Genomic DNA, 27,435 nt, shown 5'->3' on the forward strand with positions numbered 1-27,435 from the left:
AAGAGTTAAATGTGGCTTTAGACGTAATTTTACAACAGGTTCAGTTGTACCAGAACTGGTTTAAGATGTACAATAACATGTACATATGAAACAAAAAATGAAAAAGATTAATGTCTCACCAAAAACGTGGACAACTTTTGAGTCCTGCAGCATGGAGCTCCCACAGGAAACTTGCACTGTAACTCGGACATCACCTGTCTCAGCAAACCTGGTCACCAGAAAACTCTCCAATGTGAGCAGTGGCTTTAAAAAACAAAGAAAAGTTGAAAATATAATTTGAGCAAGATCCAAAAGAGAGTGTCTGAAGAGACTGTAACTAAAAATATCAGCAAAAAGTTTTCACATCAATTTTCAATTAATCAATATTTTATCAAATTGTCCAATAAAAATTTTCAATATAGGATGTTTTGTTCCCTAAATGGATCTTTTATAAACAGAATAGCAGCCAGATGGGGCAAATATTTCTTCTAGAATGATTGGTAGAGTATTAGGGTTCCAGTCAGATCCCACTAAAATAAATGGATTTTGAGGCAGATTCAACAAAATCTACAAGATTATATGAAGCAAGTCAGCTGGCTCAAAAAAATGTGGGGTATGTCAGGGTCAAAAATATTAATGCTGTCAACTTAGAGCACCAGTCCACAGTAACCTCCAAGGCAGACCTGAGATACTCTGCTTCCTGACCACATCCATATAAATTACAAAACCATTCACAAACTACATGGACCTGCAGTGCCTGTTCTAGCAATGGTAAAGTCAATAATAATGAACAGATACAGGCTGGTTTCATGGCAGACAGTACATTTACAAGAATGCATTCACTGCACCTGTTTGAAGTATTCCTCTGCCTCATAAAGAAAATATTTTACTTCTCTGTTATTGAAAGAATTACTTTAAAAGAAATTAACCTAGCTAGACAATAAATATTGCCAATAGAAATACTGGGATATTTATTGCTCTAGGACACATTTATCTAGATCTTGATCCCCAAATGAATATCACTAGATTGTTTGAGTGCTCTCAGTGTTTTGATATCCTTTAAGATATCCCATTTTTTAATATGCCAGATTATTTTAGACTCACAGAAAATATTTATCTATACAATGAATATATATATATTTCTGTACAGCACTTTAATTTACAGTACTCACATTATCAATTTAGAAGCATATAAATCCAAGTTTCATCATTCACCAGTGCCATGATCCCAAATCCATCCCCCTCTACAAGTTGTTTTTTTTCCACAGGTAATCAAATAGAATAAATTGTTGCCCCCCCACCCAAAGAAAATAGTTTACAAATTGAAAGAAAAGAACAACCTTTATTAGAAAGAGATTGAAAATAATCTCAGTAAAAACCATTTGTGTACCTGAAGATTGTTTCCTATCCACCAGTAGAAAACTGTCAAATTAGGGTTCTTAGGCAGTATGATGGCTGTCAGGTTCACCTCCTGGTTTCTTCCAATGACTGGAACCACTTCTAAGTTTAAAGCCTGGAGTGGAGCTGAACAAAATTCCCAAAGTATGATTGAACAAGAACCCATCAATTTATTAATGCCTGTTTCCCCAAAAGCCTCTCACCTGCACATCATAAGGTCCTGAATTTATTTTTCCCTCCCTTCTGCTTTTACATCCATGTTGAAAGATATGGACATAATTGGAAGGACCTCATTTCAACAAAAAAATACCGCCCAAATCACCCCAAAATCTCAGAAACAAAATCATAAGCAATGAGATAGATCAGCCAAATGCACTTCTCTGATGCACATTTTTTTGTGTGCATTTTCAATACTAGAACACATAAGCAAATACTCCAGCTAAAAAGTGGAAAAGGCAATCTCAGCTTGATTTTTTTTTTTAGTAACAAAAGATCAAATGAATAGAAATCTAACAAATCTCAAATTGCTAAGGGAAAAGCAGAAAACTGAAAAAGAATGCTGCTGACTACACACTTTCATTATAAAAAATCAGCTGTTAGGCTCACACCACACAGCAACTCTCATTAATGCATGCTTTAAAATAGATGTGTATATCAGGGGAGCATTTATTTGCAAATCAAAATAAGATAACCTCTGTATTCCAAAATGTGCCTCAGAGTAAGTTTATTCCTTTTTGAGCTTTTGCCTATGAAGGCTGGAAACATTATTATTTGTATAAAAGAAATGCATCATTACAGTGGTTTTATCTGCTTCTAAGTGTTGTGTTTATTAGTGTTGTACTGCTTCACAGTACAGTAACTGTAATAAAAAAATCCTTTCCCTTGGAGGTTTCTGAGTATATCTTTTTCAGAACGTACAAAAGTAAAAGCTTTATAACAGAACAATGTCATAACTAGAATCTCTTAACTTCACCTGCATCATCTATCCAGGATACCAAACCATTATATGGTCCAGCATTAATTACACAGAATGAATACTAACCCACCCATTCTTGTTCCATGCTAAATATCTTATACCTCGTCAAAGGTTTTTCATCTCAGTGCAAACTCACAGGTAATTAACACTGATCTAAAGTATTTTTCTTATTCTATGTCAGGAGCTGAATCACTGTTAATTCACTTTGATTAAATTGATTGAATTTCTCTGAGAACAAGTTGTCTGATCTCCTTTTCCACCTCACTTCACCTGGTCGGTGTGCTGCTTCATCCCAATGTAAGACTACTTTCACTCTGCGTTTTCTACAATGACTTTTTATTCACCTGCATGAATTCAAGTCATGTTGGGTGCTTAAACAAATGATTTCTTCACTAGCTTCCAGAGGAGTTAAAATGTTTCTCCCTATTGCTAGTGTCTTAAAGGAAATTCAGAAATTTTAAGAATTTCATTATATCTGTTCCTCATAGAAATAGAATTTCCTTCTGATGAGGCAAAATGAAATCTGGAGGGATCTGCAAAACTGTTTTGATTTTGCCATAAATTTGTGTTTTCCCAGAGGAAACTGATCATTTTGAGATATGTTTTTGCTCCTGAAGAAGGCTACGCTTCATAACACCCTTAAATGTGTAATATGAGGACTGAAGTTGAGTTAAATGATTTCTATCTAACAAAGTTATAATTTCCATACAGTTTTTCAAGTTCCCTTACTATTCATTCACTATAAGGATCATGGTTTCATGAAAAACAAAATGTGTGCGGTGTATGTAGCAATGTATGTAGTTCTTCTTCAGGTTTTTTTATTGTGAGTTGCCTACTCACATTTATGCTATCGGACTTGATTTAATTTCTCTTACAGTTCATTAGAAAGTTGTAGATTGTGTGATCTGGATCAGAAAGCATGATTTGGATGAAATGCCAGAATTTATATAATTGTCCTGCATTCCATAGCAACAGAACTCTGAAGTGAAAAATATTCCCTTTAACATTTGCCTCTGAAAAAATTCTCTGGGAATAATACATCAGCCAGAGCTAGAGTGAAAGTAGGACTCTGTGGACAATTCTACTTTCATGGTATTCCACAGTGAAAATGTTCCTTAATGGCTATTAGTGCTTCACTAGAACGTAGAAATTGCAGTTTAATTTTTTAGGTTAATTAGAAGATTCGAGTAAATTAGTTGGCACTAATTAAACAGAGCAAATCACATAGAAAGCATTCATTCAAGAAGGCTGGGAAACACACTTCCATGAGTCTTCTAGTCTCTGTGCAGCATCCATGGACAAGCTCAGGATGAGATCACATCTGCCTCAGTGCTCTGCTGCCTCTGCAATTCAGCACCAAAATTCCTTTAATGGACCAGTCATTAACTTGTGTAAAGTAACTCTGGCTTCTGCAATTTGAAAATCCACTGCATAAAACAAAATCGGCATCCTGTATTTTTACTGTTTATCCTAATACAGGCCACACTAAAAGAGCTTTTTCAGAAAGTGTTTACTCCGCTTTCCATCAGGGCTTGCTACTGTTCGCCATCCTCTGGAGGGAGAGAAGGATGTCACACCGTGTTTTTTTCCTCTTCATTTCTTGTACAGGCTGTTCCTCAGCCTAATCTACTCCTCAGCACCTAGAAGCTTCTAAAAAGTAACAGTGAAGCCCTAAGTAATTTACCTGAGCTCTCTGGGGTTGTCAAATAATTTAAAAAATAAACACAACAAAGAAACAGATAATGAAACTGAAGTTGAGAATTTGCTTGTGATCATTTCTGTTTGATTTTAATAGAAGATTGGTCATTAGTGAATGGGCCCTAACTGTCAATCAAAGCAGAACTAGAAACTCTGGACTCAAGGACACTGACCAGCAAAATACATAAATATCAGCAGTCACCAGACAAGCTGACATAAAGCACATGGATCTGTGCACACCCTTGTCTATGGCTCCAGTGAGTTCTGTTGCTTTGGGATTAGGATGGAAGACACACCACTCACAACAGAGGGGAAACAGACACCTGGAGAATGCAAGATGAGTATATTTTCCTTTGATGTTACTTGTTCCTGAATTTTTGGCACATCTGAAAACAGGTAAAGCAATAGCTGTCTTAAATCTCGAAGAAAGAAGAAAATTCAGTTCCAGTTGTGAGTTTCTCTCTTCATTTCGGTTATGAGATGACTCACATTAAGCTGGCAATGGTGCATGATATTCCCAGTGCCATGCTATTCTTTATTTTATATCTGTTTGATTGGGTATTTTAGGTCTTAATTAAGAAGAGGGAGAGAAGTCTAAGGCAAGTAATACTGCCTGCCAACACAAAGTTATATCCAAGTAAAATTTAAAACTCTGTGAGAATTAACTAACTAAAATATAGATTTAGAAACACTGAGATTTTTACTAGTTTTCAAAATCATACAAAAGCTCATATTTTTCTCAACATATCCGTTCACTCGTTTTACACTACATCTAGAAGCTTTAAAAAGATATAGTGTTAAATTTTAGCTGCTAAGGCAGCCAACAGGGTCTTGAATCAGGAAGATGGATCAAACCTGAGATTTGAACTGAGGCATACTTGTTATTTAAAAGATTAATAAACCATCCTTCTACCAAATTGGAATAAAACTAATTCCGACATCCTATTACATTAGGTTTAAAAGCCTCTGTATTAAAAACATACAACACTGCAAAGCTGCATGAGGGTGCTGAAAAAGTATGCCTTTTCCTAATTGCGCCTGGTAATTTTCTTTACTACTTCACAGCTGCCATGAGGTTTTTACACAGCGGTAAAAGTAAGAAAAGCAAAGAGATGATTTACAGTTGACTTGGACGAACACCACAGCCTCATCGTGCCCAGCCACATTCTCAGCCTTCACTGACACACGGTAAATCCCAGGATTCTCATAGCGGTGACGGATGGGTTCTCCAGTCATCGTAAGGTTCACATATATCGCCTTAAAGCCATCTCCAAGATCTACCTGGTATTTGGTACTCAATATATCACCCTAAAAGGAAAATATATCAAAAACATCTTAAACGGCCAGAACCAAAACAGACAGGACACATGTTTATAACCCTTTACTAAATCACAGCAGCACTTTCAGCCCCTGCCAGACATTTTGACTCAATTGCAATAGCTGCAGTGAAACCACTATACCCATGGCAATGATGTTAGTGCAACAGATGCTGTGTGCGTTAGTAGAGATAATACTAAATTTCCTCAGTAAGGTGCTACCTTGGAATTAGACACCTCAGACCACTAACCAAGTTCTGTGGCACAGAAACCATCACTCTTATCTTAATGCAGCTGGACATTAACTAACTAACATGATGGTGCAGGGCAGCCCCAAGTTCTAAAGTGATGCTCATATCATTGCAAGCAACTAAAGATTGTTATTTTAGAAAATTACCACTCACCCAGTGAACTTTTAGCCTTTCCAACTATAAAATAAAATTAATTGGCTTAGACATTCTTCACAGCACCTTCTAAGCACAGTCTCTTAGTGTCAGCTACGTGGCCTTTAAGACACAAGCTGGGATCTTCACACAGAGTTGTACAGCATTATACTGAGCCACCAGCATGTCTGAAACCACCATGCTCTAGTGCAAAATTAGATGCATGTTTAATGAAGCAGATTACCAGTCTGGGTTTTTGAAAGGGTTTAAAAGTCCAGCTAAATAATTCTGTCATATCAAACATCTCATTGAATTAATAATTCCTCACACTTCTGCTAAGTGCTCCTTTAAATGTCTCTGTCTTCCTAAACTCAGGCCTAAAGGATTGCAAGGTTGATAATACCTTCAGAGGACAAACATGACCATTATTGATGTTGTTGCGATATGGCTGCTCAGGAAAGAAATCAGGCCTGTGCTACATGGACTACAGACTTGGATGCAATCAAAGGAAAATTAATTTTAGCTGTTAGGAGTAATACTTTCTCAATACTACTGGCAGCACTGCCTTGGTGAGCTGTCCTGCTTCCTTGATCCCCAGCAGTATATATGTTCCTGCTTGCTTGCCATAGTACACAGCCATCACAGCCATGCAATTAAGACAGGCTACAAGGCCAGGCTTCATAGAAAAGCCTCTGTGTTGTGAAAACACGGTATTGATTTAAAAAATTTCATTGCCTCTGGGAAAGAAATGTATACACCCGTGTGCTGGTCAAGTGACATGAAAGGCCATCAGAGCAGTGAAGGATTGACACCAACTGAAGAATTCAAAAATCACCTCACTTCTCCAAAAGCCACTCTCTGAAATAGGTTTATTCCAAAATTTAATCTCAAAAGGAAGCACTAATGTAATTTTTTTCAAAATGACAACAATCAGACATTGGAATAATCTCCCCAGGAACCTGGTGGATCCCCCCACAGTTGGACAATTTTAAGATTCAGCAGCACAGGTACGGGCCATCTTGTCTAGGTTGTGCTTTTGCCAAGACAGGTTGGACCAGATGATCACTGAGGTCCCTTCCAACCTGGCAGTCTATGATTCTACCATTCTTTGAAAATCAAAGGAGTTACCATGCCTAGAACTTATGTTCCCTGGCACTACAGAAGGAAGGGAAACATACTATTATTTCCTCCTTCTCTTATTTGGCAGTGTGGTTGATTTTCTTCCATGTTTTACCAGATGAAAGAACATCATTGCTTACAATGTAAAAGAATATCCATAATAAGGAATCTGTAGGATTATCAAATACCTAAGCACCATATTTCAAGACACATAAAGGACCTTAAAAGCCTCTTCACTGTGAAGAGTATTTTCTTTCTTTTGACAACAGAATAGTAGAATTTAGCAAAAGAGATAATATGTTATTACAGTTTAAAGCGGAAGAGATACGTTCTTGCCAGCAGTGTAAGTGGAATCTCTTTAAATGACATTAGCTTGCAAAGAGTTCTTGTTCCCTCTTTCTTATGCTAACAAGTACACATGCGTATTTTTCCAGGTGAGACAGAAAACAGTGTTGAAAGCCAACAGACACAAGCTTCTCTTACTGTATTATTCTAAATAGCTTCCCGAGTGTAAAGATGAGAGTGCTGTGTTCAAAACAACAAGGCACTTCTGTTTCCCAGACCAATGAACAAAGACAGCAGTGGACAGAAAACAAGAGTCACATAAATCAGCTATATCTTTAAGAAGTTGGGGCTTCCATGAAAAATAGGAGATGGTCATGACATTATTTATTCATATAGTCAGCCAACGGAATATGGAAAAAAATTACCATCATCATCGTTACTGTTATTATTTCTAAGGACACTTGAAAACTGCCCAAGCATACCAGAAGCATGCTTTCTTTACTTCCTGAAATCTGGCATTCCTGCATTCCCAGAAACTAGTAAATTAAGTTTGTTCACTAGAAAAAGTGGTATGTTTTGGTTTATTGTAGTAGAGCTGTTTCCTAAACTCAGTAATTGTTATGAATTCTCATTGGATTTTGTCACACAGGTTAAATCCTAAGCAACACTCAGGACATTTGAGTTTAAATATTATTCTTAGCCATAGAGGGCACCAAACTGCTACATTTCTTCTAAATCTGCCTTCCTCTTTGATGTACAGAGCAAAGACTTCTTTAGAAAACACAGCATGAGATTCTCTTCAAGATCCCTCCCTTCTGAAGATTTTTGAGTAATTTTAAATGGTTTTCATATTGCTACAGAGATTCATGAAAGCTTCAGTAGGAAAAAAGTCAAACTGCCAATCAAAATCATTTGAGTCCAAATTGCAACCAAATGCCCTGGGCTTACAATAAACATTTCCAAACAAATTCTAGAAAGAGAAGGCAGCAGAACTTGCCACACAAACTGCTGGGGCACAGCACGCATTGGGATGCAGAGCCTGAGAAGCATTAAGCAGCCCAGTGTTCTGCTTGTAACTTTCTTGATTCCATTACAGAAATAAATCCCAAGTGCTCAATTTATATCGCACAGGTTTGCCAAAATGTGTGAATTTTCTTCAAGTTCTTGTAAATCCGTGGGGTTAGCCAGGATGCACAAATACTCTGGTAACCTGAGCACAGCAGTGATAGCCTAATGCTAAAAAACAAGCATGAGCAAAAAATTCATCCAAAAGTTACTCACTGCTGTTGGTCAGGGCCCTAGGGCATTGTCTCTCTCAATAAACAGAAAACTCCCCCATATCTTTGGCAACACAATTAATATATAATAAATATTCTTATGCTGTGCTATTTGCTGATTTCTGTAAAGCTTTGCCTCGTTCCTGTCTGAAAGGTAGATTCTCAAAAACACTTAAACCAGAATATTAAATGTTCTCTGCATTTCTGTGCTTCTCTGATACAGCAGCTGAGATTTTCAGTCCAAGAAGGCTTTGGTAATCCAGTTGCTTTGATTTTCCAAGAAGCTATTGCCTTTGCTGCTGAGGAGACAAATCCCGTTCTGTGGGCAGAACTTGGAGATTCACTGAGTTTACTGTCTTGTCTGATTCACTTGAAAACAGAAGTTTCAATATTTAGAAAGCCATTAATCTTTGTCTCAAGCACAAATTAATCTTCATTTAGCAGCAAAGCAGGTAGGAGTGAAATTAACCCTAAAAGCAGCAATTAAACTTTCATGGAGCCAATGTTTATTACTACCTGCTCTTGTCTGACAATGAAGGTGATGTCTTCCCCAGGCCTAACAGCCAGGCTTTCTTCTCTGATGCTGATCTGAAGTCCCCTGGGAGCAATCAATGGACACATATGCTGTGCTACATTCTGCTGCAGGTCTACTCCACCTTCACACACATTAGAAACAACTTTCCTGTACCTGCAAAAACAGTAAGCAGTGAACACAGTGAACTGGAGGTAAGCGAGAGAATGCCATCAGAGACACCAAACGCAAGTGTGATTGTGGCTAATGCATTTTCCTTAGGTACACAAACAGAAAAGATTGCAGATGATCAAAAGCAACTCACAGTGCAAGTAGTTGGATTGGGGACATTGCCTTTACTAAGGAAAACCCATTGAAGAAGGGTGGTGTGAGCATGATGAGGATTTCACTTGAATGCATTAGATCAGTATGTCTTTTCAAACTTAGAAATGTGCCTGACTAGCCCTCCAGGAGATAGTCTTCTGTTCTCCTTGCCATCCCCTTTCCTAGCATTCAACAGTCTTCAGTGCTCTAGAGGTCTTGGTTCAAACCCCAAAGATCAGGAAGAAATAAGACCAAGCAGCTTCTGCTTTAACCCATAACTAATTGCTTAACTGCTGCTCTAAAATCAACTAATTTCTTAAAAGACTTGCATCATTTGTGTAACATAACAGCATAAAAGATTGAAAGGAGTAACACTTTTAAAGAGCTAATAATGAAATACTTGGGTCTGTACAGTAATTATTTACAGATCAGTTTCATACAGGTATGCAATTTTTAAACGTCCTTTACAATCAGAGTCATGTATCACTCCTCTGAATTCCCACTCAGTATATCACAGCTGTCAGCCACAAGCCAAAAGGCATCATTTTCCTCAGTAAGGCAAATATACACAGTGTCTCTGATTCTATTGCCAGATTGGACATTTCATCATTTGGTTCTCATCTCTACAACTGACTGAGATGGTGTTATGATAAGACAGAATAGATGCCAGCTGCAAGTTATTCTCAGCACAGACGTCAGACTACATTGTGGCGTATATTCTGTGTGGTATTGTTTACAGTTACTAAAGCTTTCCTTTGATTCTGAGTGTCCCATATGGTCAGGAAAAGAACTTATTCTTCACAGAACTCCTTACCCTTATAAAAGTGAGAAATCAGGAAATTCTGTGAGATGTTAAGTAATTTATTAGATCCAAACTGAAAATTGCTCTGGACCTAAGCAATGAGCATTTGAATGGACACTCCATAGTCAGAAGTGTAAAAATGGCTACAGAATGTTACCAAAAAAAAAAAAAATTAATATGCTGCAAAGAAGACAGCTTCCCCTCTTCTTGAACAGATTAGTTTTTGAACCACTGGGAATATACAAAGTAACAATTCTCTTTCCTTTATCTGTAGGAAGCTTTTGCACATGCTCTAAGTCAGTCACAGCTTTTGCATTTCCCAGTTTTTACTGTTTGCCTTATTTACATTTCATAGAATCACAAACTGGTTTGGGTTGGAAGGGGCCTTCAAGATCTTCTAGTTCCAACTCTCCAGCCAGAGCAAGGAAGATATTCCACTAAACTAAGTTGCTCAAAGCCCCATCCAACCAGGAATTCAACACTTCCAGGGAACAACTGCACAAGTTATTCAGTGTCTCACCACCCTCCTGGTAAAGAATTTCTTCCTAATATCTAATCTCAACCTATCCTGCTTCATCTGTAGGCCATTCCCCCTTGACCTATCACTACGTGCTCTTGTAAAAAGTCCCTCTCTTGCTGTCTTGTGGGCTCCCCTTAGGTGTTGAAATGTGAATTAATTTCAAACCACTTTGAGGCTCACTTTGAAGCCTGATCAAGCCAGCTGAATGCAAAACCAGCTTACCCAGTGCTGCTGGTGTATGCCTGCCCCAGCACACAGTCTTCAGGAGGTGCTTCTGGGTTAAACCAAAAGTCAGCAAAGCATTTGTTAGACTCCGACTTCAGAAGTGCAGAGCGCTCAAACCCATAATCACTGAAAAACAGCAACAACAAGTGTGTTACTATCCCCGCTTCACTCAGCAGTCTAATTTGGGGTGGACGAGAACACATTTTTAAGAGTAAGTAATTTTTTTTTAGTGTTATTCTACCAGATGAACATACAAATTCATGAAGTCAGTTCTGTTTTAAGTTCAATGGGAGTTGTGTACACTTGGGGGAAAAACTGGTTGTAATTACTTTGTCAGTTCTGCAAAATTAACTCCCTTGGTACCTTAGATTTTCTAAAGGTTTCCTTTGCCACTCAGACCAAACATTTCCTTGCTTTTTTTTTTTTTTTCATTTGCAAATAGAAAGGGTTTGCTTGCCTTTTAAATGAAGTCAATGGTCATTTTTCAAGCCTTGATCAATAGCGAAAAACATCCAGATTTGTTCAGTCAGGTGAAACGAATACTTGAACATTGCAATATTTTTAAACAAGTGCAAAAGAAACTTGTTATTAAAAAAACAGTTTGCCTATTTATTTATATATGGCTATGTGGGAAGAGGAGAAAAAGGAGTAAAATAAACCCATCTCAAATGCTAAGTAACAATTTACTAGCAACAAATCAAAAGGTACACAGACAGACTCACCATAAGAAATCAGAGTTCACACATTCACAAACTTTGGATGTGAGAGCTGATGTGAAACTTCTCCCTTTAATGCACCATGATGAAATCTTCCTCTTTCGAAAGCTCCTCTGCTGGCCCATGATGCAACGATCACCCTGGATATCAAAGCACTGGACTTACTGCACCGTAACCTACACCACACGGATGTGACCTTATGTTGTCCTGAGAAAGGCCGATCTTCCCGCCAAAAACTCTCTCATGTTCAAAAATATAGGTATAGATAGCTCTCATATTCACTGCTGTCTGCTAACAGGTCATAACAAAGTTGTACCATAGGCTGTATTTCCAGGGCAAAAATCCAAAGATGTACATGAAAATTCAAGTGCAATCTAACCCATCTTTCATGTGTGCACAATCTAGGCAAAAGCTCTAACTGGCCATTTAAATATTCATTGTGGCTGCACAAAGCTGAAGTTCTCTCTAAATCACCATGTTTCACGTTGGCAGTCAACCTGGAGTACCAAGCATGTGGACAAAGGTAGAATGAAGGCTATCTTTACACACTCCACTGGTAGTTGGGCAGCTGCAAGTACTCTGTCAAAGTCATTTTAGTAGTTTCTAATTTCTGAAAGACATTTCAATGCCAATATCCCAAAATACTGTTACTCTTTAGGCTCAGATCTGCATAACATTCTTAGTAAACACACAGCAGTCCCAAACGAGAAGTGTAAAATTAGGCACGAGAACTAGCAAATGGGAGCTGTAGAGCTGGAGTAACACACAGAGTCATATGCAAAAAATAAACTAACCCTGCAGAGAGCAAAAGAACAAATGTACTGGAAGAAGCAAAATGTAAGAATCAGAATGATTATGAATAAATATGACATATTCCATTTAATTAAAAAAAACCCCTCAGATTTGTCTCTTCAATCACTACACTGTAGATAGAATTTAGCTTCCCAAAATTGGATTTGGCCAGAGCACCAGGATTAGCACAGCCTTAATGCACTACTGCAGAAATGGTATTGCCCAAAACAACTGGACTCCGTTACATGATTGGTCCACTGAGATCCTAAATTACTTCTGGAATGGACTTTACTTATGGCAATTATATATGAGTACAGTATGTGGTCAGGAAGTTGGCAGAACACATGACTGCATGTTGAAATTGTTTCAATCAATATTGCACACTTCAGTTTATGGTATATGCTTCCCAATCTAGCAGGACCACCTATTATTATGGCAACCCACCAGATATACTTCCACCTTTCCTAGGAAACAGATCACACAACCAAAATGAACACAAAATCCTCTCCCATTTTAAACTATTGCGAAATCAGCAAATATCAACATAAGGAGACTAAGCTGGGGATGTGGCATCCAAATTCAACTTGGAAACGTTTTCCTAGCACACAGTTCTATATGAATCTGAAAGCTATGGAAAAGTTTTGTCAGTTAACATAAGACCATGAATACCTGCAGATTTGTGAGCTCCCAAGACTCATAGTCATCCTCAGTGCACTCCCTGGGGAAGGATGGTCTGAAGTCGACCTTCACCAGTTCCCAGTCCGAACGGTAGCTAATATGTCCAAAGACTCTGAACAAAAAGATCAAAAGTAAACTCTTACTGCAAAGAAATACCATACATCTGAGATTCAAAACTGAAGTCCTATCTTTTCTTTTCCACAGTCACAGTTCTTTGCTAAAAGGTACCAGCTTAATTTTTCTTCTGCTTTTATTCCTCTTTATGTATAAGGAGTTTAGTTAGGAAACATTTGCCAATTGCATATGAAACTTTACAATGAAAAAATATATCTCATATAGTAGATTTTTTTTTTCCCTAGCAAACTATCCAGAAATTTAATTGGAAATAACCTTTTCTAATTTGGAACACAACATTTTTCTCTACTATCTTGCTATATGAAACAGACAGCTCTCACATTTCAACAGGAAGCAGAATCAGGACCACCAGATTCAGTTTCCAGTTCTGTCATTCATTCCTTGAGATTACAGTACAACTTCTTCAGTTGGTTTTGTTGTGGGGTTTTTTGTTAATTTCTTCAGTTTTTAAATAGCAATTGGCTATTGTTTAAACTCACATTAGTATAATGAAATTGTATCAATTTCTAAGGAATACACTTCATCTACACATTGTACTGAAGAACTCAGTTTCCTATTCAAGTCAGATAGTCTCTTGCATAGCAAAACCCAGCCATAAACTGTACAGTTTTTGTACGGGGGAAAAAAAAAAAAAAAAAAAAAAAAAAAAAAAAAAAAAAAAAAAAAAAAAAAAAAAAAAAAAAAAAAAAAAAAAAAAAAAAAAAAAAAAAAAAAAAAAAAAAAAAAAAAAAAAAAAAAAAAACACCAACCAACAACTGATTGCTTTAAAAACCAAGCTGCATTTTCAAAGCAGCCAACATTTTCTAGATCAGAATCTTTATTTCCAAAACAAAATGGGTATGTATGACATCCAGCAACAAATTAGAAAGGATAAAGACTCCATTTGGGCAAAAGTAAAATGTATTTGTGGTTTGTATCAAGCTTATGTGACTTACTTGCCAAAGAATTTAAGGTTGATTCTGAAGCCAACAATTTCTATGCAGTTCATACTGCACAGAGTTCATATTCCAAGCTTTAGCAGCATTCTCCAAACTAATTCATTCCTTTTGTTTTGCCCTCAGTTTTGTCCAAATCCAGACACAGCAGGAATGGTACAGTTTTGTTAAAGCATTCTGCTGCGCACAGACATTTCTCTTGTCCTGAATACCAGGTTCAAAGTGGAACTAGGGTAGACCAGAAGTGAGTGAATGGTCAATTCTCTGCAGCACAGAGGCAACATCATCACACTGAGCATTTGTCCTGGTAAATAGACGTAGAGCTCTGAAGTCTACCGATAAGGCTGAAAAGTAGTTCACAGAGACTAAAGATGTACAGTGATTTCTCCCCTTCCTTTCTGGTGTCTTTGCTTCTCATCCTTAGCAGAGAGATGTAGATATTAATACATTATTGCCCACTGCTCACATAGTAACAACCTAACGACCTCCTGTGCGAGCCACACGCATATGAAACCACACCATCAGCAGTGCACTTAATTAAACAGAAACATATGCATGTAGTTTGTGTGTCTTACTCTTTTCTTGTAAGGCTCTGAGATTAAAGGAATGGATCGTCTAATTTCTTTCCTTCTAAATGCACCCATGGCTCAGAAGTAGAAGCAACACACAAAAATTAAAAAATGTGGCTCAGTCCACTGATTGTATGTGCACATAGGTGTGTGGTCCCACTTCTCTCATTGAGACCTAAGGATTTGGTTCCTTTTTCTGGTTCAGCTGGATCCTGAGAGCTGCTGTCACCATATAATCTTATTCATTGGTAGTTATATACTCAATAAAGTGACTACTTAGGTGGTCTCATGCTTTTTCCACAATGCCTGTTTCAATATGACTGGGTTTGCTGACAGACATGAAGTGCCTTTTGCATGCTAAATACCTGTAACTCTTTTTAAAATCTTTGTTTCTCCATACAAGGTACTACCACAAGGCAGATTTCACCATGTGCTTATGCAACACCTACCTACCTCAGTACTAGGTGCAATACCTACCTCAGTGAATGCTTCTCTAGATACCACAAAACTTTACAAATTTATTGCATTTCTTTTATTAACCCATTTATCAACTAATACGTTCAAGTGCAAGGAGCCAAGTCCTGTTAAAGCTTCACTCCTGCCTCAAGGGAAGTAGAAATGAAATTATCTTCATTCATGTTAGCTATCTCAGACAGATTAGTAAGGAAGGAGGAGAAAGGAGATGGTGGTTTAAGTTCAAGGCAGAATAGAATAATGAAATTCTCCTGAAAGCATAAAACAATCTCTGAACTATTATTAACTATATCTGAAATGTCATGAGGGTGATTTCAAATGACTATGGCAAGGGAAACATGTTGACCCTATGTATAAATACAGACACATGCACACACACACACACACGTGTGTGTGTATGTGTATATATAAACATAGATATGAAACAAAAAAATGAAGATCAGAGAGTTACAGCATTAATTTTGATATCCACAAAGATATCAAACAAATTATTGAGCTATCTGCTTCTAAGCACCTTAGAGATAATTAAAATGATAACAAACAGCTACCATGGATTTGTCAAAACCAAATCATGTCAAACTAATGTAATTTCCTCCTTTTACAGGGTAACTGGCTTAGCAGATAAAGGAAAGGAGACAATCTAGCATATTCTGACCTTTGTTAAAACTGTTATACATTTCTAGCTGACATTGTCTCAATGTAGAAAAGAAAACATCAGTGCAGATAAAATCACTGTGATGAGGAATGGGAGTGCATATCCAATTAGAAGAATCCATTTTCAAAAGGTAGTTATCAAACAGGGAATATTTTGAGATATGTATCACAAAGATATGATGGGCCTTCAGTCAGTATTTTCATTAACACTTATGATCAAATAAGAAACACAAAAAACTTTGCAGATAATACAGAAGGAAGGGAATGGACATTGACTGATGGAAGCAATATTCAGAAATCAATATGATGAAATACTCCAAAACCAAATGCAAAAAGTACTTCTGGGAAAAAAAAACAAAAAACAAACTCACACCAAAGGTGCAAAACCAAGATGGAAAATAACTTTCAAATATTGAATAAAAGACTTAGGAAATTCTGGGAAATTAAACTAAAAATGCATTGTTGATGTAAAATAAGAAAGACAAATTCTAGGTCGTATTCAGAACTAGAAAACAGAAGACATGGAGGTAATTATTTTTATAAACTTGGCAAAAGTGGAGCCTCTGGAAGAATATCATGTCTAACTTCAGATATTTTATGCGTATTCACATACCCCATAAAAATTAATTTGAAGAGGGGCAAAATGACTCATAACTGCTTAGAAAATATAACCAATGAAGAAAGATTGCAGGAACTGGGTTTTTCTCTGGAAAAGATAAAGCTGAGAAGTACAACAAAATGCTTTCACGTTCTCGTTATAGAGTGAAAAGCTGTCTTCAAAGAGACCTGGAGTAAGGGCAAGAAAGAGGAAGTACAAGGATAAATAAACTTAAAACATACAGCTGCACAATTCTCTAATTCCTTCTCCTCAGTACTGGTGAGGCTACATGTGAGTACTGGGTCCAGTTCTGTGCTCCCCAGAACAAGAGAGAGATGGAAAGACTGGAGGGAGTCCAACAAAAAGCTGTGAAGGCGATGAAGGGGCTGGAGCATCTCTCCTATGAGGAGAGGTTGAGAGAAGTGGGACTGTTCAGCCTGAAGAAGAGAAGGCTCAGGGACATCTACCAAAACTTGAAAGGAGGGTGCAAAGACAACAGAGCAAGATTCTCTTCAGTGGTGCCCAGTGATGGGACCAGAGGCAGCAGCCTCAAAACTGCAACACAGGAGGTTTTCTCTGAACAGCAGGAAACAACATTTTTACTGTGAGGGTGATCAAGCACTGGTACAGGCGCCCACAGAGGTTGTGGAGTCTCCATCCTTGGAGATATTTAAAACTCATCTGGAAACAGTTCTGTGTAATTGGCTCTGAGTGAGCAAAGGGGTTGGACCAGAAGACCTCCTGAGGTCCCTTCCAACCTCAAAAATTTTATGATTCTAGAATTCTGTAGAGGTAATGGTGTAAGATATTGGAGTTATTAATGGTGTAAGATATTGGAGTTATTAATGGTGTAAGATATTGGAGTTATTCCTGCTCACCAGAGTGAGAATTCAGATGCCATCAGGATTAGAGATAGACATTAGATAAATTGGACAAATATTGCCCAGTTCCATATCCTACAATGATAGAAAACGTATAAAAATTATTCTAGAAATTATGCAAAATTTACCAGAGTAATATGGAAGCTACATACAAACTATATGTGCATACAGCAAAGGCACAGCTTCAAGGGACGAACTGTAACCTTCTCTGTGGATTTTTAGCAGAAGATAGAAATAACTTTTACTACATGTTGGTCCAGCCTCTTGCAAAAAAACCCCAAACTAACAAAAAATGTCATTTCCATTATGGCTGTTTTGATTCTACAAACTAAAAACCAAGTTTTGACAGAGTACAGTAACTGCACCACTGCAAGCAAAATCCCATAGATTCAAGAGAGTGTCCCACTACAGTCATAAACCCCCAAAAAAACACAGTCATACCACTTCGTAATTCATAGGGTAAATTTCCTAAGGAATCCAGCGCTTTACATGCATCCAGTTTAGCAAACTGTTTGAAAAAAAAGCTTAATGATTATTAATGCTGTACTGCAGTAGCACATGTTGCTCTATAGTTGACAGAGCTTTGCAGACACATCGGATGAGTGCATTTAAATGTATTGCCAAATATCACTAGAATAAAGAAAGAAGCATTTTTTCAAAGTAACAAAGGCATGCATTAAGTAGGATTCGATGGACTAGACAAAAATATGAACTACAATAAAGCAATACATAACAGCAATCACAATCTAATTGCTCAGGTGCAAAATATATATGTTGAATAAAATCATATGAATGGAAAAAACTGGAACGGTTCAGCAAGTGTAACTGATGACTAGAAGTTATATATCAAGATCATAGTAATTCATAAGCTACTAAAACCTTCCTCTTGATTAATTGTATTACATTAGAAAGCCATCAAATCAATTCTGTTGAAACTATAAAGGATGATGCTGTGATAAATAATTTCTGGAAGAAATTCCAATTACCTTTGAAATTAATTTACTTTTATTTGCAAGAATTTGGGATCCATAATTTTAACTTCAGTGTTTCAGTTGCCATAACAACTTTGTACATTTGTTCCTAGTTCATTTATGAGCCCATAATTTTTTAATTTGATTGCATCATTTGATAGATAAGACAGTTTAATGCAGATTTTAAGCTAACTCATTTAAACTATTTGCTAGAGGATTGCTGGTTATTTCTGTTCCTGATAAAGCTCATAATCAGGGGGGAGCTACTTTAACAGAAATTACATGCAGTGATAATCTTTTCCAGAAAATGCACATTTCTATTCAACAGACAAGAGCATCTATGCAATAGATACTCCTGGCTCAGATGAGCAGTAATAGCTGTGTCACCTGCTGTCTATGTCACCTGCAAAGTCAACTGCAGCTATGAGGGTGCTGATGCTGGAGACTCCCACAAACTTATCAGGTAAACATTCAGCTTCTATGACTTCTTGCAGGAGAAATGAGCCTGAGTTTGTCAACACACTGCTCATCTTGGATGCCAGGGACATAGCTTTTTATAAGCACTACACATGCCTTCCTCTTTAGTTTTTCTGCTGTGTTCTTCTAGATTCTGTACTTAGCTTTTCATAACATCAAAACAGTCTTTGCCAGAGCAGATGGATTAGCTACAGAGCCACATATCATGGATCTCAACCCATATACATTGACACACCTTGAGCAACTTTTGTAGTATTATGGTGGTTTACCTTTGAGCTGTTTGCCACATTGTCTCCAGACAAAGAAAAAAGCTTTGAGTAGCCTTTTGTCTGGATTCTCAGAGCAGCACAGCTGAACCTACAAATTTCATTCATGAAAACCTGAGAACACTCAAAGACCTTAGAGTGGTGGGAGTGATCCTGCAGTATTTTCCCACCAAGGTCACAAAGACATCACACGCAGAATTTATTCAGGTGTTTAGTGTAGCAACTAAAATTGTGCAAGTTCTGCAGTCATACTGAAGACTACTGATGACAACTGTGTGATGCAGTTACTATTGTTTGAAATCAGAAGCCTCTTTCACTCTAGACTCACTGCTTTATTCTCCCAAGCACTGTATTGGGTTTTACTCTCCTCTATATGACTTTGCCATCAGCTGTGATGTTCACAGGATGCTATCAAGGTAGCAGAGTGTCTGCACAGTCCTGTACTGCCCTGTTGACACACCCTGATAACTTGACATGCCAGCTAGGGATGGATCAGGATCTTTCGATTTTTTTGGGAGAGCATTCAAATGTATACAGCTGCTGACAATAAAACCTAAGATTTGAAACAGGGTCAATTGAGGACCCCACATGCAGGTGACATGGGCAATCTCAATGGCTCTGTCTTGGATAAAATGTCTAAATTCCTCTGCGCAGCACCTAAGCAAAGATATCCGAGCATGTACCTGAAATTCTTTATGGATCTAAAGCACAATATCTAACAGTGAGTATGTGACCAAGCTGGGAAAGGAAACCACACTCTCAAGAGACGCTAGTTAATTATTTTAGCAACTCCTTCTGTCTTCTATTCTTTTAAATGGAAGCAGTCACAGAGCTTTGCTAAAAAATGGTATTTATATCTTGTTCTCCACATGAGGCATCTTTTTCTGCAGTAAATCATATTAGTAGGAAATAGTTATCAGTGAACTCATTGTATTGTTAAAATATTTTTTAAACTGTCAGACATCCCTGATAATTTTTATAATACAATTGCAATTTCAGATTAAATACTCAGTCTACCTTACAGTTCACTAGATATCAGAGGCCATTTTTTACATTAAAACAGCAGCAATTTTCTCAGTTGTCCTCTACATAAAAGGATTAGTGTGTTAGAAGTCTCTTGTCAATTTATGGTGAGCTCAAAGAGCTGAGTCCTTTGCTTCACTTAGACCTTTACTACAAATGATGACAATATCACCGAAAAAGCAAATAAATGTGACAATCTTCTTTTTGTTCTGCCTGTTGTAGTTAATACTATTACAGTGCCTCTGAACATACAGCAAGACACATGCCAAAATCTGTGCAGAAATTACCTAGCTGAGGGAGTAAAATGATGAGGTTGTGGCATGGAAGGGTGTACATTAGTGTAACCACTGCCAACAGGTAGTGTTCCCCTTAACTTACAGAAGTAACACTTAATGAAACATTTTCAAAGGAGATATGGGTTGGCAGAGAAGGTTAGCCATGACTATGTACTACAATAGTATTCAAAGACTACTATATAAAAAAAAAAAAAAAAGAAAACAACAGGTTAATCTTTGTAGCCACACTTTCCTTCCAACAGTTCTTTGCTTCCTTTACATCATTGTAAAATCAACAAAAACCTAAATAAGTCAAAGGGCTCATACTAGTAAAATGGATGAAAGTAATGTAAGATTCAAGCTGCAGTATGTGCAGTCTGTTACACATCAAGATTATAATTCAGCATATTTTTCTAATTCCCCAAAAGAACATAACAGAGGTCATGTTTCAGTGGCCTTCCTAAATTGCAGCTACAGAAATGATGAATGCTTCCATGTGCAAAAGTAGACACCTGTCTGCATAAAGCAACTACACAGAAAGAATACTTGTATACACAACAATCATGTGCAACTATACTGAGACATTCATGATTGAAACACCTTAAAATACAAACACATGCATATACTTAATGCACTAAAGAGAAGGGTTGGATTATTTGGTTGAGCTGTAGTTTTTGGTTTGTTTTTTTGTTTTGTATTTTTTTGGCTGACAAAATGAAAAATGAGGGGAGGAAACAATTTAGTTGAAATTGAACCAAAATATGGGTTTTTTTACATTGCTTCCTGCTTCCAAAAACTAGTAATTGCCATTCATTCTTTAATGCCAAAACATCTTGGTTTCAGATCATTTGGGAAAAAAGAACGGAAATGAATGCTTAGGTTCTGAGAAGTGTTAGGGAGGAGCAGGATGAGGGTGTTCCCACTTTGTCCAGAAGCTTTGGATTCCATAATCTTTATGAATTGCCTCCAAAATTTTTTTCCAATGCATTTGGTAAGTTCCTGTCCAAGAACAACCTTTTAACATATAAGCTGTTTGGAAGAAATTGCAGATTTAATGCCTAGCCTGATGCTTTATGCAGAAGTAAATACAAAGTAGACAGTGAACAAAATTGATTAAAGCGAAACATATGACACTGTAGAGCATAGCTTTGCATCATTCAACTCCCTGCTGTCATCTTATTTAAAGATCAAATTAATCTGAGATACTTACAAAAATGTATAATTAATCCTTTAGATAATACTTTTTCCCCCTACTCACATATTTAAAAATCAGGTCTCTTTTATCACAACTGGAAATTCTTCATTCAGACTTCACCTAATAGAGCTAGAGTCAATAGCCTATAGTCACCTAAACTGTGGCTCCTTCATTTTGAGAGCAAATTACAGCAAAATAGAGTTCCAGGCCCCAGCCAAAATGAAGTAAAATGCTTTTAAAAAGTATTTGTTGGCTAAGTTTCTAATGTCTATTTATTTGAAAGTAAAATGGAAGTGAAGTTAGAGCACCAAAGCTTCAGGCACTCAACAACAAGGGCTTAAAATGACACAAAGACTATTCTGAATGAAAAAGTCACCTGTCACCCATTTCCTGTCCTTCTCCTCTCCTTTAAATAAAGACAAGTTGATAACATTCTTAAAGAACATGGATTCCAAAGCTTTTAGCTCCTCTTATTCAAATACATTACCAGGTCTGCCCTAAAAATGTTCAAATGTGGACTTTAGAGTGACACTGAAAGCATCACGCTTCTGACTACATTAGGAAACTTCAGGAAAGAAGTTAAAAAATCCAAAACTTCACCCACTCAAATTCTTTTGAGTGGAGGGAGAGACAGGTCTTGGCTCCAAGGCAGTGACACTACAATGCACTGCCTTCCTCTGCTAACATCTGTGTCCACAGAGATGACAGCAAAAGCATTAGATTGCTACTAAACAGGCACCTTTATACTTCACGAGCTGATGCCTAGATTAGATCAGAGTAGAGGAACAAGTTTCTTTTTTGAATGCTTTTTTCACCATGTTTCCTTCATCTATTGACAGACATACATTCCTTCTCATGCAGAGAGCAGAATAACTGAGCAAGAGATTAACTAGCTTCAAAGAAAAGCTAGAATTTGCCTTGGAAAAGCAGCTATTCTCTTAATGAGACCTTATCTACCATCTATCTACCTTTTATTAAGTGCTGCAGTATGAGAAAATCAGTAGTGAAGTATTCACAACACAAAGAAGTATCTCCACCTAGTAAGTTACTCAAAGACAACAGGAAAGGTAGTGTGCAGCCATGAGTGGCACAATAAGCCCCACAAACTATATATAATGTTCACGGTTATTTATGTTGTTAAAGGTTAGGTTGACATTCCCAGTAGAATCAACAGCTGCAAAAATCCAGATGGCTCTCCCTAATATCTAACACCTGTTAATATCCACCTGGTCACGAGTAATTTTAAAACTAGACTATCTTATTGTTTCCATTATCGCCTACGAACACAAAAGGAATGAAACAATGGACTTTCAAGAGAGAAAAATGTGCATGCAGGGGTTCTCCAGTTCAGAGATGTCATAAAGTTCCCAGCAGCATCCTAAGTTGCTACTCTGTGAGACATTAGAAAAAAAAATACCCCTCTGGAAAAAATACAATTACCCACGAGGAAGATTTTTATTCTACCTGACATAAAGAAAAGCAGTCCTTTTATGTAACCTCTTACTGGCCTTTTAAAAGGGGCCATGGACTGCGGTACCATCGTTATTGTGCCTACTGGGTTTACGCTGCAACCTAAATAACCTGGTTTGGGAAACGCTCTCTGAAGCTGAAATGTGATTTAGAAGCAATTTTAAAAGGCTTGAAACTTTTATTACACCAACTAATTCCTCTGAAGAGGAACATCAGTATTTCAGACACACAAAAATTCTTCCTATTGCACTGTTAGGTAGTTACTCAATCCAGTGTTATTAAGTAATTTTTCCCAACTATAAGATATTGTTAAGTATAAAACTGGGTTGCAGTAACTTTCATTCTTACAGAATTTAGCACAAAACAAAACCTACTAGACCATGCACTATTTTGATAAAAATATATCAGTTAGTCGAGAAAATTTCTCAGCAAAAACTACTTATTCATTTAAGTAAAAATAAATAGCAGATTTGAGCTCTTCATTTAGAAGGTGATTTTCACACAGATCAAGTTTCCTAAACTGTATGAATACTTTATTACTTATCTTTCCAAAAACTCCTAACTAGGTCTCTTTAGAATTTGATTTTTATACAGAATGAGTTTCCTAAAGTTTTTGAATACTTTACTACTTAAAACTCCTAAAAATCTTAACTAGGTCTTTTGCAGAGCACAATGGAATAAAATATATTTTCCTTGGCACTTGTGTACATGTTCTGAATACCGCAGGGGATTTGGATAAATGATTTAGATTAATGTTGACTGGCAGATGACAAGTCAGTTTTATGAAAACTTTTGACAAGTCCACATTTGGTTTTCTTCTCTGTTTTGGAGAAAACACAAAACTTTCCAAAATGAAAACTTGAGGCAACCAGGTCCACATTCTCCTGCCTCTTCAGTAAAGCTTAACAGACCACTTCATTTTAGAATGGAACAGAGTGATGAGTGACATTCCTCAGGGGTCAGTATTGGGACTGGTGCTGGAGACATGGACAGTGGGATCGAGTACACTCCCAGCAAGTTTGCCAGTGACACTAAACTGTGTGGTGAGAAGGATGCCATCCAGAGGGACCTTGACAGGCTTGAGAGGACAGCCTGTATAGAGTTCATTAAGTTCAACAAGCCTGGAGCACCTGCCCTATGAAGACCCGCTTGAAAGAGTTCTTCAGCCTGGAGAAAAGAAGACTCCAGGGATACCTTCCTGTAACTGAAAGGGACCTACAAGAGAGCTGGAGGGGGACTTTTCACAAGGGAGTGTAGTGATAGAACAAGGGGGAATGGCCTTAAGATGAAGGAGAGTAGGTTGAGATTGGATATTAGGAAGAAATTCTTCACTGGTAGCAAGGTTAGATACTGGAACAGGTTGCCCAGAGAAGTTGTGGATACCTCATCCCTGGAAGTGTTGAAGGCCTGGTTGGATGGGGCTCTGAGCAACTTAGTCTAGTGAAAGGTGACCCTGCCCATGGCAGGGGCATTGGGTATCTTGAAGGGCCCTTCCAACCCAAAGCATTCTGTGATTCTCTGATTCTCTGACTTTGGATAAGTTAAGACAGAACTGGAATTTAAATGCAAGTCACTTCCAAGTCAGGTCAATATCCCAGACAGCATGCTGGAGGATGAGAAATCTCTCTTACAGTTAGCATTAACATGTCCTTTAATATCTTTCCCAGATAATAATTTTATGTTTGGTTTTATTTTTTTTTCTTTTAATACACATTAAAAACTTTGAAGGAAATCTCTAAGTTGACTTCAATGGAACTAGGACTTTACCCTACTGTAACAGTCATTTTCTGTAGAAGAAAAATATTCTTTGACTCCTTTGTGAGTTTATTCTAGAAGCTTTAAATAAAATACTGTCTGTTCCTCAATTTTGCCGCAGACTTTTCCAGTTATTACCTTCCCAATTCAGAATTATGCTCTGTCTCCTAATTTATGTACATTTTGACAGTGGGCTCTTTATTCAAAGTCTTTATTCAAAAAAACTTCATACTAAAGGGAGAAAATCAAATTCCCATACTATTGAAAAATGTCAGACTAGGTCCTTAGTAATGGATTTGGAGATTCCTCAAGGTGAAAGACACTACTTATTTATTTCCATTACCATACACAGGTTCATCTTACCATGTTCTACTCAGAAGGAATTTTTATTTAATAAAAAGTAAAATATGGCATAGTTGATTCTTGTTTTTTTTCCCAGGGAATGTGTATCAGGGGATGACATTACTCGAAACCAGCAAATCACTATAGATCAACTCAAGCATAACAACTTAGTGCAAGAATAAGTTTTCAGAGAAAATGAAGTGAGTTGGACAGAACGACAAAAGGTCTTGACATAAAGTCAGACTGAGCACCACTGGGCTGACAACATCACCCTTAAGGTAAAGCCACAATCAAAAGCAGCAGGAGAGACAAGGAAGCTGATACAACAGCATCAATACAACACACACTGCAGGTTTATTCTTCTCATTATCTTTAAATTCTGGCAGGAAGGTTGCAAGTATTTTCGGGGCCAGTCTGTGATATTAAGTGTTTGATGTCCTCCATGTTCTGTAGAACTCCCTAAAAAGTAAGATCCTACAAGCCTGGCATTGTGATGCTGGAGTCAGACTCTTGTTCTGCCTTTAGAAATATACGTCATATGATGCTTTTATGTCAGTCTGGGTTCATGTATCAAAACTAGCTACAGTTTTATATATTTCAGATTGATGATTTTAAAAATGCATCATGTTTTACAAGAGCTCTTTAGCCCATTCAGCCAGTATTTAAACACATCTTCACCAAATCACTGTTATAATGATACTTAATAAGAAAAAAAACAACCCAGAGCATATAGTCATCACAAATCGTTTTATCTGCCAGTAAGCACAGTTTAGGATAAGCTTTTGATCCCTCTGCTTTTACTGAAGTGAATGGAAATACCTCATTCAGAGGCATAAGTGTCTTCATGTGGCATGTATTATACCATAAATAAACCTGTGTTTGAGAGAGGGGAAAGATGGTGGTATAATCCTGTTCTTCTCAGGTCATAGATGTATAATGGAGGATAAATGAGGCAGTGGAGAAAGAAAGAAATAACTAGAGACCAAATTCACCCCTGTGCAGTAAGGCATTATGGAGTCAGCACAATGCTTTTAAGTACATTGGGTAGGATTTCTGTTTTGCTGAGGGTCCTTTACACAAGTCCACATTGGGCTGTTAATTTATTTTTCCCTGGGGAAAATGCTAGTGGTCAAAGGTACCTCTATCTGTAATTCCTAGGAGAAAAAGCTTGTCATGAACACACTGAGCTCAAGGATAAAGGATCGCACAAACTGCTGTGATAGGAGCATGTACAACAACCTGCACATCTCTGAGTGCATTCCCCTTTCTGGCTGCAGCCAGCATGTGCCTTTCTCCTAAACTGGACAGGTGTTTCTTACTCTCAGACACTTCTAAAATATTGGCATTTATCGTGGAGATGGAGCAAAGCCTGCAGCTCAGATCCAGATGTCCCTGGCCCTTTGGAAAAAGACAGATAAACAGGGGCCTGAGCTGCAGAATTTGGCTATTTTTAACTCTATTCACGGCATCTGCCTCAGTCACTGTACAGAATAAAAACAAGCATTTGTTAGCACAGTGCTTGGTTACACAAAGTACTGCAATGCTAGTTACTAGGACAACAATATAGTTGCTTACACTGTGAAGACAATAGATATTTAACGTTTTTGATGTCTGACTAAAAATCTGTAGGGAAATAAAATGGAGGAATTTTTTTTTTCCCCGTAAGTTTTTAAGATTTGTATTGCAGTCTTATTATTCCACTCTCCCTGGTGGTATCTTACTAAGATTTTAAATGAATATAATCTTTTTTACCTGAAAATATAATCCTTTTAATCTGAAATACTGCACTCAGATAATTTCTAAGTCAGATTACATACCAGGGCAGTTTGAACATCAGTGGAAGAGTCTGTGTGACTGCAAGAAGCAAAAGTCACTGACTCAAGGACTATCTCAAACATACAAAACTGAAAATATGCTCAAGCGCATAAGCAGAGAGAGCTCTGAGAGCAGCGATGAAACCAAAACCTTACGTCATGACCAGTGTCTCATCTCCAGGTTCACTAAGTAATCCATCTACAAAGACTGAAGTGCTGGTAAAATTATGTGTGCTCCAAGTCTGGCCTTCATCTATGCTGAACCTGTAAAAAAGCAGAAATGGTTTTCATTTATTGAATTCACTTATTAGAGAAAAAACCCTCACTAGTAAAGCCTAGGATTTTTGATCACAAAAATACAATATGCTTAGACAGTGTATCATATTAACAATCTTTTTTCAGCATCATATCCAACAGTTCACATCTTTATGAGAAGATGTATCATAAATTTGCCACAACAATAAAAATTCTCAGGGAGACAAAAACTGAGCTCTGTCAACAAACTATCTTCCTACCTTATGGGTTCAAAAGCAAGTTAATTTACACTTCATTCTTTCTAGTAGTCTCTGACTAGAGACCTGTTAAGCAGAGGTCAGTGAAAC

The 27,435-nt window shown here is 37.3% G+C and overlaps 1 protein-coding gene across 1 annotated transcript in view; it reads right to left on the reverse strand.

Moving 5' to 3' along the window:
* SORCS2 (sortilin related VPS10 domain containing receptor 2) overlaps nt 1–27,435 on the reverse strand; it is a 241,126-nt gene that overhangs the window by 22,247 nt on the left and 191,444 nt on the right. The window contains exons 14-21 of the mRNA XM_027892263.1: nt 26,990–27,097; nt 12,991–13,111; nt 11,536–11,669; nt 10,811–10,939; nt 8,948–9,119; nt 5,173–5,359; nt 1,370–1,503; nt 120–243 (exon numbers count right to left, since the gene is read on the reverse strand). Coding sequence (XP_027748064.1) covers nt 120–243; nt 1,370–1,503; nt 5,173–5,359; nt 8,948–9,119; nt 10,811–10,939; nt 11,536–11,669; nt 12,991–13,111; nt 26,990–27,097 — 1,109 coding nt within the window. The remainder of the gene's footprint in view (nt 1–119; nt 244–1,369; nt 1,504–5,172; nt 5,360–8,947; nt 9,120–10,810; nt 10,940–11,535; nt 11,670–12,990; nt 13,112–26,989; nt 27,098–27,435) is intronic.

This window comes from Empidonax traillii, unplaced genomic scaffold, assembly GCF_003031625.1.
Source record: "Empidonax traillii isolate 1590-97213 ecotype Southwest subspecies unplaced genomic scaffold, ASM303162v1 scaffold343:size799674, whole genome shotgun sequence".
Classification (NCBI taxonomy): domain Eukaryota; kingdom Metazoa; phylum Chordata; class Aves; order Passeriformes; family Tyrannidae; genus Empidonax; species Empidonax traillii.